The sequence below is a fragment of the Typopeltis vanoorti genome, chromosome 17 (genome assembly GCF_054136105.1).
Source record: "Typopeltis vanoorti isolate ZY-2024b chromosome 17, IOZ_Tvanoo_1.0, whole genome shotgun sequence".
NCBI classification, from domain to species: domain Eukaryota; kingdom Metazoa; phylum Arthropoda; class Arachnida; order Uropygi; family Thelyphonidae; genus Typopeltis; species Typopeltis vanoorti.
Window position 1 is genome coordinate 43,132,258 of NC_143565.1, and position 20,772 is coordinate 43,153,029.

The following is a 20,772-nucleotide window of genomic DNA, read 5'->3' on the forward strand; positions in this document are numbered from 1 at the left end:
AGCCCAGGACCTCATTACATGCCTACAGGACATATGGTCCAAATTTCCCATTGATGGCTATCGTATGCTTGTGTAAGGTATGCCCCGTAGGATTGCTGCAGTCATCGCAGCGAAGAGATCATTAAGGTATGCGCCATCGCCATTTGTTCCTCATACACTCGTACTATGGTATTTGTTGACTTCCTTCCAAACCATATATATATATATATATACATGTAGTTCGAAGTGAATATATATATTCACTTCAAATTGGTTCGAAGAAATATATATAAATAGTTCGAAGTGAATTTCGAAATAAAGGAAGCCAGGATAAATCTTATTTTATTTTTATTTCTGATTAATTTTTTAGAAAATGAAATATATGTTTAATTGTATGCTTTATATTACACTATGTTTTAATACTCGCTTCCGACTCCGTCAGTTACCACGGTGCTGTTTTAGTGACCAGTATAACCTTGGTTGTTGGCACAGGCGAGCATGACATTTCTTCTATTAAAAACAAAACATATAAATAAAAGCTTGGACATTTTTTTTTTTTCAGTTATGGTTCCTGATATTTTGGAAATATTAAATGAACAATGAGAGGGTTAAAAAAAAACGTTGCAAAGACTGAATTTGCAGTGAAAATGTTGAACCATTAAAAATATTTAGTGTGATTTTTAATATTTTAAATAGGTGGTATGTTCATTAATGTATTTAAAAAATTGTATTTATTTATTTATTATTATTTTGTAGTTCAGCCGGTAAACTGACACCCTTTGGGTGGAAAGACCTGGGTTCGAACACCTTCTAAGACGTGAATAATCTTTTAGAGCTTTTCAGCTCTAAGTTTCAGGCAAGTTAACCGATCTCATGCGGAGGTATTGGGAGTTCCCCCTTGAAAACAGGTAAACCGGCCAGAGTTACATGTAATTAACAAACAGAAGTACATTTCCAAGGTAAAGTATTGGAGTAGTTACGACGTAGATTAGTGGAGTGCATTCGCACGAAGTAGATTAGGATAGTGTGTGGTGGTGTAATTGCCCTCACTAGATGAGTCCTGGGGCTCCATGGAACTGCTGTTAAATTAACATAACAATATGAATCATAATAAAAATAATAATAAGAGGAAATGGTTATCGGAGATAACGTTAAATGACTAGTTGAGAAACTGACACAGATATTGGTTTCATATGTGTGTGCGTGCGTGCGTGCGCTCTCTCGCAATTCACCGCGATAATGAACCGAAAGGAAAATGACACTGATTGCACTTTTGACATGGATAATCTGTGCTACACCTGCCTACACCAACTATCTAATGCCGTCTTGTTAGAATGTTCACGCACAACGATGGTAGCGATATAAGAGGCCCCAGGAGAATTTCAAGAATCCTGAGTGTAACAGATGGGTCACAGTCAATCAGATGACAGCGAAATCGAATAGCAATCTTCAGTGCTGTTGAAGACTACCGTTCAATTTCGTGTGTTAAGTGCACTCGTGGTATTATGGCGTGGAGATCGATGTTAATATCAGAAATTGTTTTCATAGGACAGCAGGTTCTAGTCTAGAAAACCTGTTTTGGTAGTGTTTTAAAAATTAACACTGCATGTTATACTTGCCATGGACAATTCTTTGTTGCCTACGTTGGTTTAATTCTATGCAACGAATGCACCTTCATAAATTATAACGCTTGTAGGGACATAGTTTGAGGAAATGTTATACTGACTTCACAAACAACTTGATTTGAACATTATACAGGTGTCATTACAAGAACTAACGACCATTTTGGTGGAGAAATGGAACAAAATACTCAGCTATCCGCATGACTTTTATCACTTAATTTATATTTCATAATTTTCAACTATATTTCGTTATTTTCCCTAGAGCTGAATGGCCTAATAATTGCTCCTTTTGCCTTCTTAGCATTGATTCAAGTATTTAACTACGAGCTTATAAATAGATTCATGTTCATGTTTGCGTTGAGTGGTATCAGATAACATGTAACGGGGAAAAAAAAAAACATATCTGATACAATTATTATTCATTCGTCTCATGCTAAATGTCATCTATTGCGTTTAGTTCTTTTTGTTGTTATTTCAGAGACTTTTAGACGACTGTTTGCCAAAGAATTCTTTAATTTTTTTCCCTTAGATTTTTATAATTGCTTCTTGATGAGTATATTCTTTGCGTGTTTAGGTTGAAAGTCTAATTCAGAACGTGCAATCTCTTGCGTGCTGTAATGGCTTTGTGCCATATCTACACTTCTGACTCACCAACTCTTAACCTTAACAGTGACCCAAATAAGTGGTAATGACAGAAAGAGAAATTATATTTTCTATGTTTGTGTATTTAGACTTTATTTCTGGAAAGAATCTTTTTTATTTCATCATAAGCTCATGTTATTAAAGGGGATATTATTATGTTTAGTGATTATAGAATTAAAACTCGATTTAAGCAGATGTTGTTAAGGATTTAAAATCAATCTTCCGTAACCGGGTCACACAAATCTCACAACTCGAACCACGGATTCTTTATAAACTTACAGAAAGCTAAATCTGGAAACCAATGTTGACTACCACAACCCCCCCTTTTTTTTTTCTTTTTTTTTTTGGATGTATACACGGAAGTTGGCAGTCCTAGGGAATATTTCTAACTTACTCTGATGATGGCTTGTGATAGGAAAGACTTGGAAGTAGAGTAGCTATGTTTAACTAACATAGTTATTTGTTTAACAGAATATAAACACCGAATAAAATAAAATGAAAACATGTTAGGCATTCTTCATCTAGTACGATTATAACGAATAAGTTTTAAAAATGATAACAATTTTTAAATTGAGTGGAAAGGGGAATATCATGCCAAATTTTCGTTGGCGACAGTTTATCTCTGTTTAAAAGCTCTCTCTCTCTCTCTCTCTCTCTCTCTCTCTCTCTCTCTCTCTCTCTCTCTCTCTCTCTCTCTCTCTCTCTCTCTCTCTCTCTCTCTCTCCCTCTCTCTCTCTCTCAAGAATACCCACTACTATGATGAATGAGCAATCGTTTCAGTGAAGCCATATTTTTAATCTTGAAAGTATATTTACATGGCACCTGCTGTTACAGTGAACAGAACGTCCGCCTAAGTTGTCGTACTCCAAACAAGGATCCATGATACATGCGGTTGTACGGAAGTTGGCAGCATTGTTGAAGCTACACATGTGAAGAGGAATGACAATGAATGCTTTTGTCCACAGCGCAAGTCTTTCAAACGTGTATAAGGTGCCACCTAAATAGTTCCCTAGCCTGATGGAAAAACGAAGTGTAGGTTTAGTTTAACTTTAACTACAGATTACTATTGTTTCCTTCGAAGTGGTCTCCTTGAGAATTACCAAATACTGCTACCATTCTTTTTTTACAATTCGATGTACTATGAAATATCTTTAGATCTTCGTCTTAGAGTTTAAACTTGAACGATCACATTCCTGTTGTGCCAAGAACTATTTACAACCAACACGTTGTGTTCTCTATTACTGTTGCGATAAAATAACCATTCCTGCGTTCACCATTTTTGGTCGTTTTCGCGAATATCTTCCTTTAAACATCGAAGGATATCCGAGAATTACTATTGGTTGAGACTTCTGCAAGAACGAATCCCTGATGCATGCTAACAATCCAAGACATCAATCATCATGCTTTAACGTTCGACCAGACTTGCTTGGCTTTCTTTCCAAAAGCAGCTTTATTAAGACAAAACTTGATTTAACTTTTCACTCTTCCACATCTCATTTCTAAATCACAGAACTCTGTTAATATGATGTTTATTGCGTTCTGTGGATGCGGATTCATATAGCTATGGAAGAGTAATCGTTTCAATGAAGCCATATTAGCGAAATATTTTGCTTCTTAGAGACCTGAAGTGACTACAAACAAACAAACAAACAAACAAAAAAAAAAAAAAAAAAATATATATATATATATATATATATATATATATATATATATATATATATATATATATACACACACACGCACACACATTTTGGCCCCTAAAGCGAGATTCCGGATTATGTGATCTTTAACCTACCCACGGTGCTAATATGATATGTGTGTGTGTGTGTGTGTTGTGTGGTATAAAATAAAGTTATGCTCTTTATTTGACGAAGAAAAATGGACGTCATGTTCACCTGTTTCCATAGCAACACTTTTTTGCGTGTTTATGTACTGAGTTAGAGTAATCAGTGGATGTTTTTTGTTTATCCTAATGATGTCAAAAAATGAAGTTCGTTTTAAGTCAATAGATCCAAGATATCAACAGAATGCCAGTGCAAGAAATTGATTTTTTAAGGACTTTTTCATACATCATGCATTTGACATCCTTGTCTAGATCATAAAATTTCCCCCCCTGATTGTTGTGGAGGAAGGTACTTTTAAAGCCGTCAGGTCGATCTTCCAGTTCTAGATTCATTTAATTTTCGTATTCAAGATTCTACTTTTTACACTTCCTAAATGGTTCTCCATATTTTCATTCCCTATTATTGTCAGAAAGAGCGTGAGGCATACGATCATGTTTTATGAATGTGGGATTAAAAGAACGAATTTCTTGGGACGAGAAGACGGATCCCATTTGCGAGATTTCATCTGGCAAATAGGACCCGAAAAAAAGGGCTAAAAAATTTCTTCCAGTCGTACAAGATTTGAAGCTATAATGGTCTTTTGTCTGGCTGCCAACTGCTGTGGACAACCGTTGTAGGTTCAAAGACGAAGTTCAAAGTTACCCCCCCCCATAATATTTTATCAAGACCGAAAATATCGAATTACTGTTTGTAATTTGGATTAAAAATGATCTAAATAGTTTTTAGAATTATGTAAATTTTCTTTTAAAAAAGGCTTCAGAACTATGTGTTGTTAATACTTTGCGTGATAACTGCACATAGTTCGCTTTAGATTCTTCACTTTGAAAAATCTAAACTATTTGGGTTAGGTAGCTTAGGCCAAAGGGTATTTATCTGTTGTGTGCGTCAACTGTGTTCCTGTGTTGACATTTGGTTTGAAAACAGCGACATTTCCCCTAGGGATCTAGCAAATCTCGAAAGGAGAAGAAAAAAAGAAAAAACTCGCTGTTCTTCAGCCTGGAGTAATTAGAATTGATTCCGAAAAGTTTCTTACCTGATTCGAACATTGGATTCTCCCAGCACAAGGTGTGCATTCTATCGACTCTACTGTAGAAACTTCGTATGGTCCAAAGGTCACGCATACAAAGGCAACGAAAAACAGGAGGATTGCGTAATGAAAACTCAGCAGCTGACTGCGATTTCGTGCAGCCTTATTATCCAATTATAGTTACTGGATGTTTCCATTAACAAGCCGTTTAAGATATTCATACGTGAGAAGTTGACCAAATGGACTAGGAGTTCAGATCACGACTTCATACAAGTAAAGAGACTCGCCATTTCAAGGATTTTGCAAGTATGCGAAATATTCGTGACGGTTAGCGAAAGAAGAAACTGTTGTGAGGTCACTCAAGAACTCTTTAAGAAACTTGGTATCGACAGTGCGTAGACTAGTGGTATTTAAACTATGCAGTGCGTTGGCATAATGTCGTAAAAATTGGGACGCAGAAGGCTTTAAGACTTTTTTTTTTCTTCAGAAATACTGAATTTTATTCCATTGTGACTAAATATAATGACATATACCATGGCTCTTTATATTTTGAAATTTATTATTTTCATTCTAGTTGAAAGTGAACCTGTCTGCTTTCGTGCGAGGTATGATCAGAAAAAGTTTAGACTGTTGCATGATATTACTATAGTTAGTACAGTCTCCTGCACTAGGCGTGTACAGTGTTGAATCTGCTAGGTCATTCACGATTTACTTCATATTTGTACGTACATTGCTTTATTGCGTGTGATATATCGTAAAGTGCATTGTGTCCTGTGCAACTTCCTCTGCATCAAAAAATGACCAGCTTTAAAGAACAGCGCATGCGCGCTTCTACTTCAAACAAACAAACAAAAAAAAAACTCCGTAGAAACCGTTGAAATGAAAAACTTGTTTTGAGAAAGAACCAAAAGCAAAACTCAAACATTTCAGTAGTTTTCTAAGTTCAGAAAAGGAACTGATTTGTTGTTCATGACGATAGAACTTTTTGTTGTTGTTGTTGTTGTTGTTGTTTGTTGAAGAACAGAACAAAAAATGCATCAGATATCAAGGAACTTGTTCCCAAAAATAGACGCATCACTATCAGCGTTAGGTAATCAGTTAGGAATCTTATTTGGGCAGTGCCAGAGCATTTTTACACCACACTGAACATTAACCGGATTACAGTTATACTCTGCTTTGTCTGGGTAAGAATTTCTGGCCCAAAACAGCACAACTTTTTGTACCCTTCTTACTTTCTTCATATCTATCACCGTACAACTTTTATGAAAACTCAAATTATGCAGTGAACAAAACATAATGACATTACGATTTTAAAAAAATCCCAGGCTGCACTTTATTTAAGTACCAAATGAGTACAATCGGGCTTCTGTAAATATTTTGAGCAATGGTGCGAATCTGGGATCGCTCTATCAAATATCAAATATCTTTACTACTACAATTCCGTTCTGTACTCTGAAGGGTACAGAACGGAATTGTAGTAGTAAAGACTTATGAAAAGTGTAAAAAAAAATATAATAAAATTGAAAGGAAAACTGGATCACTGCTCATATTCATGATTTTTGCTTGGTATTTTCTGTCGCTTTTCTCAGGACTCGTGTGATTTCCTCACAAACAGATTTCTGTACATTTTTTAAAAATAATTTCTAGTGTTGCTCACCAAATTTCTTACAGAGTTCACTACACATTTTATAGTATGATTCTATTAATGTTTCAGATTTTACTGTTCAGTCTGAAACTCAGAAAATCTTTCACTCTTATTCCCTGAATAACTGAACATTTTTCTCAACTTGGATTCTTTTTGAAATATAAATAAAATAGAAATAACTTTTCCAATACTTTTATGCTCAGTGGAAGTAGACGGAGCTTCTTTAGCTCAAACTAACTTTTTGAAGAGAGGTAGGAAGTCAAGTTCTCTCCTTCAACCTTTACTAATAGTGAGCACAAGCTATTAATGAATCAATGCTTTCCGGAGAAAGGAAGTACGACAAATTATTGGCCATCTCGTGGTCCTAAACCCCAACACTCGTATTGTCTGTAAAAAGCCTATGTTTCTTCTGTCGAGGTTAGGGTTGTTCCACTGATGAATTATAGTATTATAAAAGAATAATAGCTTGTAACGGGACTTTATATCAACAGGTTTGCTGAAATACCAGGTTTAAAAATCGGGTAGTATTATACATAATCAGATGATATACTATTTTTGTGCACTAATGAAGAAGAAGAAGAAGAAGAAGAAGAAGAAACCATTGCTCTGAAAAGAAAAGCCACTGGTTATTCGTGCGTGAAACTAGTAGGTGCATAATCTGATTGTATATAATACTAAAAATCTATTAAATGAAGAGTATTTAATCAAAGAATAATAGTTAACGAATAACGAATGAATTCTGGTTTCATTATATTAGTCATAATAAACTACTATTAAACCTATAAAATACTTCGTAATAATCTTCCAGAGCTAGGAAACAGGACAATTCTTATTCCACCTCTATCAAATAAAGGATAAAGATAAGTATTTCCAAATGAGTTTGTCTAGGTAAGACAAGCTTACCTACACTTGGAAATGTGATAATTTCATAACAAATCACGATTAATGATTATCACTTCGTGATTTGCAAAGATGGAGGTAGAGGCACCCTTTTTCAGGAATTAGTTGTACAAATAAAAATGTTTCAAAATAAAAGTCCGTAAGTTCAACATATTTAATTTATATATGTTATTGCGTGACACCTCCAAGGACTCATCGTGGGAGGGCACACTACTCCACTACGACTCACTTTTTCTCTCACTTTTCCTCCAACTACACAATACTACCATCAACACCCAGCGTCATCTGCCGTCTGCCACTAGTGTATATATTGTCTGTAAATTGTGTGTGTGTGTGTGTGTGTGTGTGTGTTCTCTTGGCCGATTTGCCCGTATGTGGAATGAAAAACTTTTGCTGCCTCCATATGATATCGGCTAACTCTCCTTCGATTGAATAAGTTCCCCCCCCCCCACACACGCACGTTTTTTTTTTTTTTTTTTTTCATCCTGCGAAACAGACATGGAAGAGAACGCACACAGTTGACAGAAATAGTAGTTAAATGAGAAGATTAAGCTCTCTAACAGAGCATTAATTAGGTTTATATGAAGCCAAGTTACTTGGTCTTGATAGGAATACATTAATCTCTCAAAGTAGATTCACCTACTTTGAGATAAAGCAATCCCCATTTTATTTTTATTTTTTTAAATAAAGAGTTCCACGCTTGTTCGGCAGGGTATGTTTTCATGTGTAATTTTAATGTAATGTGTAATTTCTTGAATTTTTTTTTGAAAAATGATTTCCACAAATTGCACTATTGTTGTATACAGAATTTGAGCAGCGGGATAGCGTTTTTTATTTTATTTATTTATTTTTAAACACTTGTGGTCTGCCTATTTTGATGAGTAAAGCTGATAAACCTGATAACTGATGCAAATTCTTAAAAAAAAGAGTCTAAAGATAATTGAGACAGATTTTCTTACTAGATGAGCGTTGATATACTTAGTAATTCACCTTTGTTAATTAATAGCTACATGCAATAAGGTCTCATCATATGCAATATGTTTTACAACTGAATTGTATTTTGGCTCTTGATATTTTGTCGGTTACATGCCTTATAAGCTTGTTTTTCTTTCATTGCATAGTGGGGTTCTTTTGCGGAATAACCTGTTACAATGCAGAATATCTCCTACGTCCTTTTGCAGGTAGGTTTTAATTGCTTTTTTTTTTTTCACAAATGGGTTAATTTTGTTCTTCACTCATTTCAACTCATCAGTATAGGTAAAAATGTAAAAAAAAAAAAAATTATTCATTTTATTGTTTTTATGGTTGCGTTTATCGATGGTCTAAATCTCAACGTTAGTTAATTATTGTCAGCTTCCCCTCCTCTCAAAAAAGACTCAGTAATAAAACCTATTGTATCATTATTCAATAGGAAAGTATGATTTTCGCGATGCTGAAAAAGTAGACTACAGAGAATTTAGAGCAGTAATGCGAACAGTCTGAACATTTTATCTAAAGCCATATAGTCCGCTACGCAGGACTTGAACAGAGATATAGTTGAGTAGTTTTAACTCGCAGAGGCCAGACTGAACACCTGTCTAGTTTCATCTATATTAAGCAGGCCAATTACAGAGTGCAGTCAGCTGTCTACTGTTTGTGAAAACGAATATGAAACAAAATATAAATAAAAAAACCGATTTTCTAAACGATTTTATTATGCCTATCACACTGCATGTCACGTATGACTTTGAATGTATTATGTAAACGTGATAAAGTGTATCGCATTAGATATTTTTTTATGTTTTGTGTGGCAAATCTATTTCTCATAGTCTGTTTTAGAAATACATATATACATGTAAATACATACTTTTGGTCCTTGTGTGTTAGCGTGTTTATTCATTATACAAATAAAACTCCAATCTCTCCTATACAGCCATGATAGTATTTATGCTGGTATAACTGAGTCATTCGTCGATAGGTTTACTACTTTATCAACAAAAGAGATATTATTATTATTATTATTATTATTATTATTATTATTATTATTATTATTATTATTATTATTATTATTATTATTATTATTATACAGTTTGTAGGACCATTGACCTCTCTCTAAGTCAATAGTCCTACAAGAAAGGAGATGACTAAATAAACACACGTAAAACCACAGTAATAGGTTTTTTTTAATACGTAAATATTTCGACCTAAGTGTCTTAGGACATCGTCGGTACAGTTGGGAACAATACTAGGAATAACATACAGATAGGGCACATGAATACAATGGAATCCAAATGCGTGCAGCAGCGCTTTCTAGCGCTGGAAGGAAAAAAGGAGATGTTGATTATAATACTGATTATTACAACAAACTTCTGTAGAGCTCGCCGACTTATCATGGAAGACCTACTCTATTAGCAACATCTATCTTACTGAATCTTAAATTCAATCGCAATCTTAGCATTTACGATATATTCAGGCAAAGAATTTTACTAACTCACCATCCCCCCCCCCCAAAAAAAAAATGTTCCACTGTTTCTTATTATTCACCACTCTTGTGCAACTTCCTTCCAAAGCTGGATTCTGTTGCCATTTGAAAAATTATTCCTATGTCCATCTGGTAAATACCGCTCACCAGCTTAAATGTTTAAATGCATCTTCTCCCTTCGTCTTTTGTCTGTCAAATTCTTCAGATTTCATTCCTTTAGTCTTTCCTCATAGCTGCCAAAGTCCTGAAATCACTTTTGTCAATTCTGAACAGCCAGCATTTTTTTCTTCCTCTCCAAGACCAGATCTGTGCTGAGTAGTCCAGATACGATGTGATCAGGGCCTTCATTATAGTTCCACAGATAGATTATGCACCCTCCCATCTGTGGATTTCATAGTTCAAAATCTCACACTTAGTGACATTAAATTGGACATTCCCATTCATTTACTCAATTTTCATTTTATTCAAATAATTCTAAAGAGCCACTACATCGGGACTATATCTAATATTCTACGTCCTCGTCTTCACATCATCCGCAAACAATTGAATAGCTTCCTGTAGTCCAGTGATAATATCGCTGACATAACGGCTGAACACTAATGGTTACGATACTGTATCTTGTGGAATTCAATTGGTAGCTTTCCTTCTTTCTGACATTACTCTCTGATACACACCTCTATGGTATCTAATCAGAGAACCAGTTTGTCATTCCATTCCACTAACCTGCTATCTAACCCATACTTTGCAACGTACGTATCCGCTTGTCATTTGACGCCTTATCAAAATTCAGAAAAATCACAGTTGCAAGGCATTTATTAAACAGCTAGGTCAGTGGCGCTGTTATTTCCTTAGCACACACGCCCATTGAACATGACGAAATTTCATTCAGTGCAACTGCTTGTTGACATTCAGAGTACTTAGTATTCTAAATACACCATCACCTCATTTTTAATACTTCAACGTTTCAATATTATTATTATTATTACCAGAGACCTTCAAGGAATCATGAAATCGTCTGGAGAGGCCTATATCATTGCACCAGCGCTTCTTGAATTCGTTCACACTGCCTTCACTCACAACTTCCAAAGGCAGTCCATTCCAGTCACATGCCTCTCTATGAGAGAAAATTCTAGCTCTTACTTCTTTCTTGAGTGCAGTCATAAAATTAAAAATTCCATCGGTATATTATATGATCAAAAGTCTCTATCATATCACCTCTCCTTCTACTGTTAACTAGTGTCTGCAGTCCACAGATTCTCAATATCTTCACATAATCTACATACATACAGTCCCAGTATACCTTTAACACTTTTCTTTGTATCCTCTCCGCCATATCACTTTGGAAACCAGGAAACCAGATCTCAGCGCAGTAGTCCAGATGAAATTGTATCAAAGCTTTGTAAAGAGGCAACATTCCTTCCTTATGGCAGTGTTCATTTCAGCTTTGCAATTATCTCTTAGTTGTTATGCAGTGTTTGCCATATGGTCCTTAAATTTTAACTTTATATCTACTAAAACTCCAAGATCCTTAGCCTGATCAGTTTCTTCTAGCTTAATCCCATCAATATAATACACTATTGGATATCTCAGTACACAATTGCATAACTTCACATTTACTAACATTGAACTACTAGCCACTTTCACATGCCCATAATTCCAATTCATTGAAATCATTTTACAACTACTGCATTCCAAATTACTCTGCACTATCAGGAAATAGCCATGTCATATGTCACCTGTCAGATCCTTCTCAATGTCGTTATTGATCCCTTTGGTACACTGGTCCCCTTAAATCCTAAAAAAATCCTATATGTAAAAATGATGAGGTACAGGGGTTGGACAGAATAATGGAAACACTTGTTATACATACATATTTCTTTATGAATATAGTGTTGGACGACCACCTTTTGGCTTCATTATTGTCTGAATTCTTCTTGGAATGGACTCAAACAAATTTTGAATAGTTTCTTGTGGAATTTTGTACCAATCTTCTTGGAATCGACTCAAACAAGTTTTGAATAGCTTCTGGTGGAATTTTGTACAATTCTTCTTGAAGAACACCTTCAAGTTGTTTTAAATACGTTGGAGGTGAAGATCTGTTCCTTATTCTAGTCTTCAAAACTTACCAGAGTGGTTAAACAATGTTCAGATCTAATGATTATGCTGGCCAGAGAAGATGGTAAAGTTCATCTTCATTCTCTTCAAACCATAACTGTATAGTCCGAGCTGTGTGAATGAAGGCATTGTCTTCTTGGAATGCTGCATTGTTGTTTGGAAATAATGTTTGGATCATAGGATGCACTTGATTACTCAAAATGTTCAAATAATCATTCGCAGTAATTCTGCCATGAAGAATAATAATGGGACCAACAAAATACCACTATACTGCTGCCTAGATCATCACAGAGCCGCTCTCGTGCCTTACTGTTGGTACCACACATTCCGTATTGTAGGCTTCCTTGGGTGTTCTCTAAACATAAACTCGCCCTGATGCAGGAAACAACGTGGAGGTCAACTCATTTGACCATATCACACGTTTCCAGTTTCCTAATGTCCGGGTTTAACGATCCTGACACCATCATTTACGCATCTTTTCAGAGGTTTAGCAATTGCAGCTCTACTGTGAATATTGGATTTTTGAAGCTCACATTGAACAGTTTTCGTGGAAACAGTTTCTGAGAGATGAATAGTACTGCTGTTACCTGTGCTGCAGTAGTCCTGTGATTTTTCAAAACAATGCTTCTCACTTTCCGTCGATCTCTTTCCGTCATTTTTGATTTTCGAACACCGTTTCTCTTCGTGATGTCATGCCATGATCTATGTATGCCGACATAACCTTAGTTACACTTAATAATGTGGCGGTTTTGTCACTGATGATCCAGCTAAACGCGCACCAAAAATTTGTCCTCTTTCAAAGTCTCTCATTTTCGATTCTTTAACACGAATATCGCTCACTACAATCACTATTGCACATGAATGAGAACTACAAAGTGTAAACAAAACAAATCAAGAACATTTAGTGCTGCCGCCACAAGTTTATTCAATGTAGCCAAACACAAACAAATTCTATTCCTAAATATCTTAGTGTTTCCATGATTTTGTCAAACAGATTGGTTCTTTTAAGTGTGGCGCATTGCAAATAAGTCATTGAAATTGCATCCCTATTTCCACTAATAAGAACTAACCATAATATAGATTTATAAAAATGATGCTAGTCAATGAACCCCATCAGTATATTAACCAACTGATTAATTCTAGTTATGCAGTACCTGGTTTATTTTTTAACATATAAAAAGGTTTTTTTTTTTTTTAAGGTTCTGAGATTTCTGGAATAATTTCCATACATTCGGTTAGGGCTCATAACTCAATAAAGGACGGAGTATTCAAGTATTAAATTACGTTTACATAGATTTCTGAGATTTCTGGAATAATTTCCATACATTCGGTTAGGGCTCATAACTTAGTATTCAAGTATTAAATCACGTTTACATAAAAATACGTAAGCATTAATGGCAACGCTGAAAACAGATTAATTAGAAACTCCATTAATAACTTTTAGAAACGTAGTTTCCAGAAATGGATTGATTTTGTGCACTCCAACTACTAAACAGAGAGAGAGAGAGAGAGAGAGAGAGCGATCATTTTCCTTGAGAAAATTAATCTTCACAACCTAAACTGGCTTCCCTTTCCGAATTCTACTGATTAGGCGCCGGAAGGGAGATGCTTAAACATTTACTGTTAGCAGTGATCTAACGTAAATTTTCCGTCCATCCAGTAGAATGCTGAATAATCCTCATAATCTTTTCAATAAACAGCCTTGCCCTTTTGGAAAAAATTATAAATTTTAGTCTGAAATAATGACAACAGCTGTTAACATTGGTGTGCATTTGAGATATGCAGCCAGCCTAACCTTAGTCACACTGTGTCAACAAGGTTTAATAAATAAATAAATGATAACGTACGCTTATTTAATTTCTATTCTTTGAAATATAATTTTTTTACATATTATATTTTTAGATTTTACATTATATTAGCTGCATAGCCAGGCTCTGCCAACCTGGCTGGTCGAGTGGTTAGCGTATCCGCTCTCCAGGCTGCGGGTTCGAATCCCGCCATGGGCATAAATGTTGGTGATTGTCTGTGAAAATAGTGGTGGTGGTGGTCGGCGCTGGTGTTGATGATGAAGGTAGTTGCGGCTAGTGGAGTGGTGGAGACGGAGAGTTGTGGAGTGGGTGCCCTCCATCGATGAGTCTTTGGACTCCCTGGAGGTGTTATGTAATAATAATAATAATAATAGAGTACTACATTTACATAAAATTTCTTATACAGAATATGGTATAATTTATATACCAAAAATTGCGAAGATTACATTTACTGCCAACGTCAAAAATTTGTTGAATAAATATCATGTCGATTGTTACATTTCCTTTTTTGTAGGTTTTTCTTTTTTTTTTTCAGCCATTTCAGCTATTCGATATTACAAACAACATATTTTGTACGACTGACTGAAGTGATTTTTTATTGCTTCATAACTCTTAAAAACTAGTATGTTGATATTACTTTATCGTGTGATATATTATAATCAATGTAAATATTTAATCTGTTCGAGTTGTCTTGTTTAATAATAATAATAGCACGATGTATATTGAACACGTTGTTGTTGTTGTTGTTATGTTCCATCGAGTCGTTTTCGACTCCTGGCATTCTATGAACATACATTCTCCATTCAGATCTGTCCCTGGCCATTTCTTTCAGAATTTCCAAGCGCATTCCAGTTGCTTCTTTAACTCCATCCACCCATCTAATTCTAGGTCTTCCTCTTCTCCTGCTTCTATCAACTTTAGCAAGCATCATCATCTTCTCCAGATTGTCATTTGCTCGCATAATATGTCCGAAGTATGACAATTTTTGCTTGATGATCATAGCTTCGAAGGAGCAATCTGGCTTTATTCTATCCATCACTGATTTATTGGTTTGCTTTGCAGTCCATGGTATTCTTAGTAAGCGTCTCCAAACCCATAATTCAAATGCATCTATCTTCCTTCTTTCACTCTTTCTCAGGGTCCAACTTTCACATCCATACAGTACCACAGGGAATACAATTGCTTTCACGATTCTGATTTTTGTTGCGAGGCTAATATCTTTATCTTTAAAGATCTTGCTTAAATAATTTGTAATTGCTTTCTTTCTGAGTAATAATCTTCTTCTAATTTCTTAAGTACAATATCCATCTTGATCAATTCGGGATCATAGGAACACAAAATTATTAACTGTTTCCACTTTCTCCCCATCTACTTCAAAATCATTAAGTTCACATGTTGCCATAACTTTTGTCTTTTTGATGTTCAGTTTAAGACCATATTTAGCACTTTCTTCTTTAACTTTCATAATAAATTCCTCCAAATCTTCTTTGTATTCTACTAGCAAGGTGGTATCATCTGCATACCTCAAATTATTAATATTTCTTCCACCAATTTTAATTCCAACTGAAGACTCCTCCAGCTTTGCCATTCTTAAAATGTATTCGCTGTACAAGTTAAACAGGTACGGAGATAATATACATCCTTGTCGCACCCCTTTACCTATTATGAAATACTCAGTTTCTCCAAGATCTGTTCAGACAGTAGCTTCTTTTTCATAATTAAGATACCTCAGAAGTATAATGAAATGCTCTGGTACTCCCATTTCTTAACACATTCCACAGTTTCACATGATCTACAGAATCAAAAGCCTTGCTATAGACACGGAAACAAAGCTAGACATTCATAATGAATGGTTATTTTCTTGATCATCTAACTAGAGTAATTATTTGGACAATAGATCAAGTGTTAACTAATAAATATTTATTAAACCTACTAGTTTCATCAAACTTGAGCTGTTGGCATTTTCAGGGTACACGCACTTAGGTTAAAAAACATTACACAAATATGAATAACTGTAAAATTCTAACGATTATAGTTACAAACTGAAATAGCATTGAACGTGAGTGATACACGTATCGCGTGTACAACTAGTTGTTGCTAAGGAACGTTCTGTAGTTTGCATTGAAGTTCATTTCCTGTGTGTTAAGAGAATTGATTAGGGTTTTCCATATCTCTGGGAGTATTAAACCCTGGTTTCTGATAAGATTATCAACAGAGCGAGTGACTGCAGCTGCTGCTTTAAACATTCGGGAGTGGTAGTCTTCTTCCATGTAAGGGGAACAGCTTTTATCCCACTCAATGACATGGTTAGTTATAGAAAAATCAGATGACAGGCCTCATATGTCTTATCTGTTGTTTTTGATGTAACCAATGTGCTCCTTCTGTCTAATTTCGAGGCTTCTTGATGTCTGCCCGATGTAACTTGAACCACACAAGCATGAAATATTGTAAACTCCAGCATATTTATAGAAAGGATTGTTATCTTTTGGAGATCTTAGTAGTTTACGAATTGTTTCTATAGGTTTGAATGTCACTCTTACTTTGTGTGGTTTGAGGAGACCAGCGAGCTTGTTGGAGATGCCACTCACGTAGGAATTGCGATAGTTTTGATATATCGAGTATCCTCTCTTTCTCTTTGTGTGGCTCAGAGAAAAGAATTTTGTTGACGAGTCTTCGTGGGTAGCCGTTCAAGTACAGATTATTAGATATCAATGTTAACTCGTCTTGAAGGTCCTTGTTATCTGTTGTGATGCGGACAGCTCTTTTCTTTAACATGTGTACTACGCTGAGTTTGTGAGAAATATGGTGAGAGGAGCTGAAATGTAGATAGCGACCTGTATTCGTAGGTTTCCTGTAAAATGATAGGTTTATATGGTCATTAATTTGCTTCTTAATTAAGATATGTAAGAACAGCAGTTTGTCTCTTTCAAGTTCCAGAGTGAATTTAATAGAATGATGAAAGGAGTTGATCTTATTGAGGAAGTCAAGTAGGTCATCCTCGCTGTGGTTCCATACAATGAAGATGTCATCTACAGATCTCCACCAAATTGTTGGTTTAGGAATTATTTGAGATAGGATTTTAGTTTCGAGGTGTTCCATAAATAGATCAGCACAAGAAGGTGAAAGAGGACTGTCCATTGCCAAGTCAGTTAATTGTTGGTAAATCGTATTCCTCCAAGAAAAATAGTTTGAATTTAGGCAATGATCGTACAGTGAGGTTATATCTTGTGGGAACAAGGTAGCTAGGATGCTGATGACCTCCACCACGGGAATGTTTGATAAAAGAAAGGCGACATGTTTGGACAATAAGTTACACAAAGGTGGTATTCCTTTACGCCCTATTGTAGATGGAATCAACTCACCTACCTACTTATTGTCCAAACATCTCTCCAAACTCCTACAACAGCATATCCATAACTCAGAGAGTTACATCAGAAACTCGAAACATTTTGTGGAAAAATTAAAAAACATTACCATATCAGAAAATGATCTAGCTAGCCTAGATGTCACGTCTCTTTTTACAAACGTTCCCGTGGTGGAGGTCATCAGCATCCTAGCTACCTTGTTTCCACAATATATAACGTCACTGTACGATCATTGCCTTAATTCAAACTATTTCTTGGAAGAATACGATTTACCAACAATTAACTGGCTTGGCAATGGGCAGTCCACTTTCACCTTCTTGTGCTGACCTATTTATGGAAACACCTCGAAAATAAAATCCTATCTCAAATAATTCCCAAACCAACAATTTGGTAGAGATATGTGGATGACATCTTCATTGTATGGAAACACAACGAGGATGACCTATTTGACTTCCTCAATAAGACCAATTCCTTTCATCATTCTATTAAATTCACTCTGGAACTTGAAAGAGACAAACTGCCGTTCTTAGATATCTTAATTAAGAAGAAAATTAATGACCATATAAACCTATCAGTTTACAGAAAACCTAAGAATACAGGTCGCTATCTACATTTCAGCTCCTCTCACCATATTTCTCACAAACTCAGCGTAGTACACATGTTAAAGAAAAGAGCTGTCCGCATCACAACAGATAACAAGGACCTTCAAGACGAGTTAACATTGATATCTAATAATCTGTACTTGAACGGCTACCCACGAAGACTCGTCAACAAAATTCTTTTCTCTGAGCCACACAAAGAGAACGAGAGGATACTCGATATATCAAAATTATCGCAATTCCGTATGTGAGTGGCATCTCCAACAAGCTCGCTAGTCTCCTCAAACCACACAAAATAAGAGTGGCATTCAAAACTATAGAAACAATTCGTAAACTACTAAGATCTCCAAAAGATAACCATCGTCTCTATAAATATTCTGGAGTTTACAATATTCCATGCGCATGTGGTTCAATTTACATCGGGCAGACATCAAGAAGGCTCGAAATTAGACAGAAGGAGCACATTGGTTACGTCAAAAACAACAGACAAGACATATCAGGCATGTCATCTCATTTTTCTATAACTAACCATGTCATTGAGTGGGATAAAAGCTGTTCCCCTTACATAGAAGAAGATTACCACTTCCGAATGTTTAAAGGAGCAGCTACAGTCGCTCGCTCTGTTGATAATCTTATCAGGAACCAGGGTTTAATACTCCCAGAGATATTGAAAACCCTAATTAGATCTCTTAACACACAAGAAATGAACTTCAATGCAAATTAAGGAACTTTCTTTAGCAACAACTAGTTAATCATGTACACGCGATACGTGTATCACTCACGTTCAATGCTATTTCAGTTTGTAACTATAACCGTTAGAATTTTACAGTTATTCATATTTGTGTAATGTTTTTTTAACCTACGTGCTTGTACCCTGAAGATGCCAACAGCTCAAGTTTGATGAAACCAGTAGGTTTAATAAATATTTATTAGTTAACACTTGATCTATTGTCCAAAATATTACCCAAGGTAGACATTCTTTTGATATTCCTGTGCTCTTTCTATTATCCATCTCACATTGGCGATTTGATCTCTTATTCCTCTGCCTTTCTGAAATCCCTTTTGAAATGCCTAGAGAAATGCCTGTTCATCTGGCATTTCTCTCTTCATATACATATTCCTTAGTAAATATCTTATTAAACTACAATTTTTTTTGGTTTCGATTTTATTTTATTTATTAAACAATATCTTCATTTACCGCCAGAGGGCTTTGTCTTAATATGCAATTCGTGCTATAATTACAATTAACAAATTAGGTTGTTTGGTGTATCGCAGTTTTAATACGATTTCGAAGAAATGTCGAATATGCATATCCCGAGAAAATAAAGTAAGTACAAAATACCAGCTTATTAGACATATCAAGAATTTAATATGTACTTCCATACGATATATATAATTTACAAAGTATGACATTTTTATGATTTAATATCTTAAATTTTTACAATGTATATTTGTGTTGTAGATTAACGACATATTTGAACATCGAACTGTATATTGTTCGATGTAATATGTCTAACTTGACTGTTGATTTTTAAATCGAAAATATTTCTACACGCTTAATAATTTCAAGCTATTAAAAGGTACAAGTAGTATTTATCGATTGTATATTCTGTATTCCAATAAAATGACATAAAAATATCACACTTTATGATACCTCTTTTTATTTGATTAATGCGATGTTACACTTTCATGAAATGTATCCATATATATATATATATTCATATATATATATATGAATATTCATGCTAATTATTCATGCTAATTCATGCTATATATATCCATATATATATATGGATATTCATCCATATATATATATATGGATATATATAGATATTCATGCTAATTATGTATAAAGACTGCCTATGTTGTTCATAGTCTTTTAACCCTCAATGTTTAGTGGTTTTTTCTTCTTTTATAATGTCACCTGAAATTATAAAAGAAGAAAAAATATAAACACACTACTAGTTACAGGCCGAAACTAGTAGTGTATTTATATTAAAACCTTTTTACTTAAATCTCCGTTCTAGTCATTTAATTCTTCATAAAACTATATATATATATATATATATATATATATATATATATATATATAATATTCATCAAAGCTTAATTTGCTTCCTCAGTCTTAAGAAAAGACTGGTTATATTCCACTAATTCGAGCCCTACCCAAGGGCCTATGAGTTGTGGAAATACTTTCTGAAAATGAAAGCCGTGCCGAACAAAGCGGCCTTTTGCAGCTGCCCAATTTTTAATCCATGTAACTCGAGTGCTTCTAGATGTTTTTTCATTGTTTTAGGGATGTCGCCTAAAGCACCTATTATTATGGGAACAACTTTCGTTTTCTTTTGCCAGATTCGTTCAACTTCGATTTGCAAATCGCGATACTTTGTAATTTTTTCATTTTCTTTGTCGTCAATCCGACTATCTCCTAGTACTGATATTTCGATAAACTTAGCACCCTTGTTTTCACTTTTTTCAACCACTGTGATGTTGGGTGTATTACATTCTACGTTTTTGTTAATCTGTATTTTGAAATCCCAGAGTATTTTAGCTTTTTCATTCTCAACCACTTTCTGGTGAACTTTATGCTTCCAATAGTCTTTAGATACTTTAAACCCATACTTTTTACATAAATGCCAGTGGATCTTAGCTACGTTATCATGCCTTTTACGGTACTCAATTTGTGCGATTTTGCTATATCCTCTTATAATGTGGTCTACCGTTTCTTCCTTTTCTTTGCACAATCTACATTTACTGTCTTCTTG

The 20,772-nt window shown here is 34.9% G+C and overlaps 1 protein-coding gene across 9 annotated transcripts in view; it reads left to right on the forward strand.

The window, feature by feature from the left end:
* The window catches only part of LOC150097328 (MIF4G domain-containing protein), a 177,923-nt gene that overhangs the window by 23,493 nt on the left and 133,658 nt on the right, over positions 1-20,772 (forward strand). For 5 of the 9 annotated variants that reach the window (XM_090406820.1, XM_090406819.1, XM_090406817.1 and 2 more), the window contains one exon: positions 8,781-8,840. The exons of the other annotated variants lie outside the window; for them this stretch is intronic. In XM_090406820.1, coding sequence (XP_090262946.1) covers positions 8,811-8,840 — 30 coding nt within the window. In that variant the 5' untranslated portion in view covers positions 8,781-8,810. The remainder of the gene's footprint in view (positions 1-8,780; positions 8,841-20,772) is intronic. 9 annotated transcript variants of the gene reach the window in all.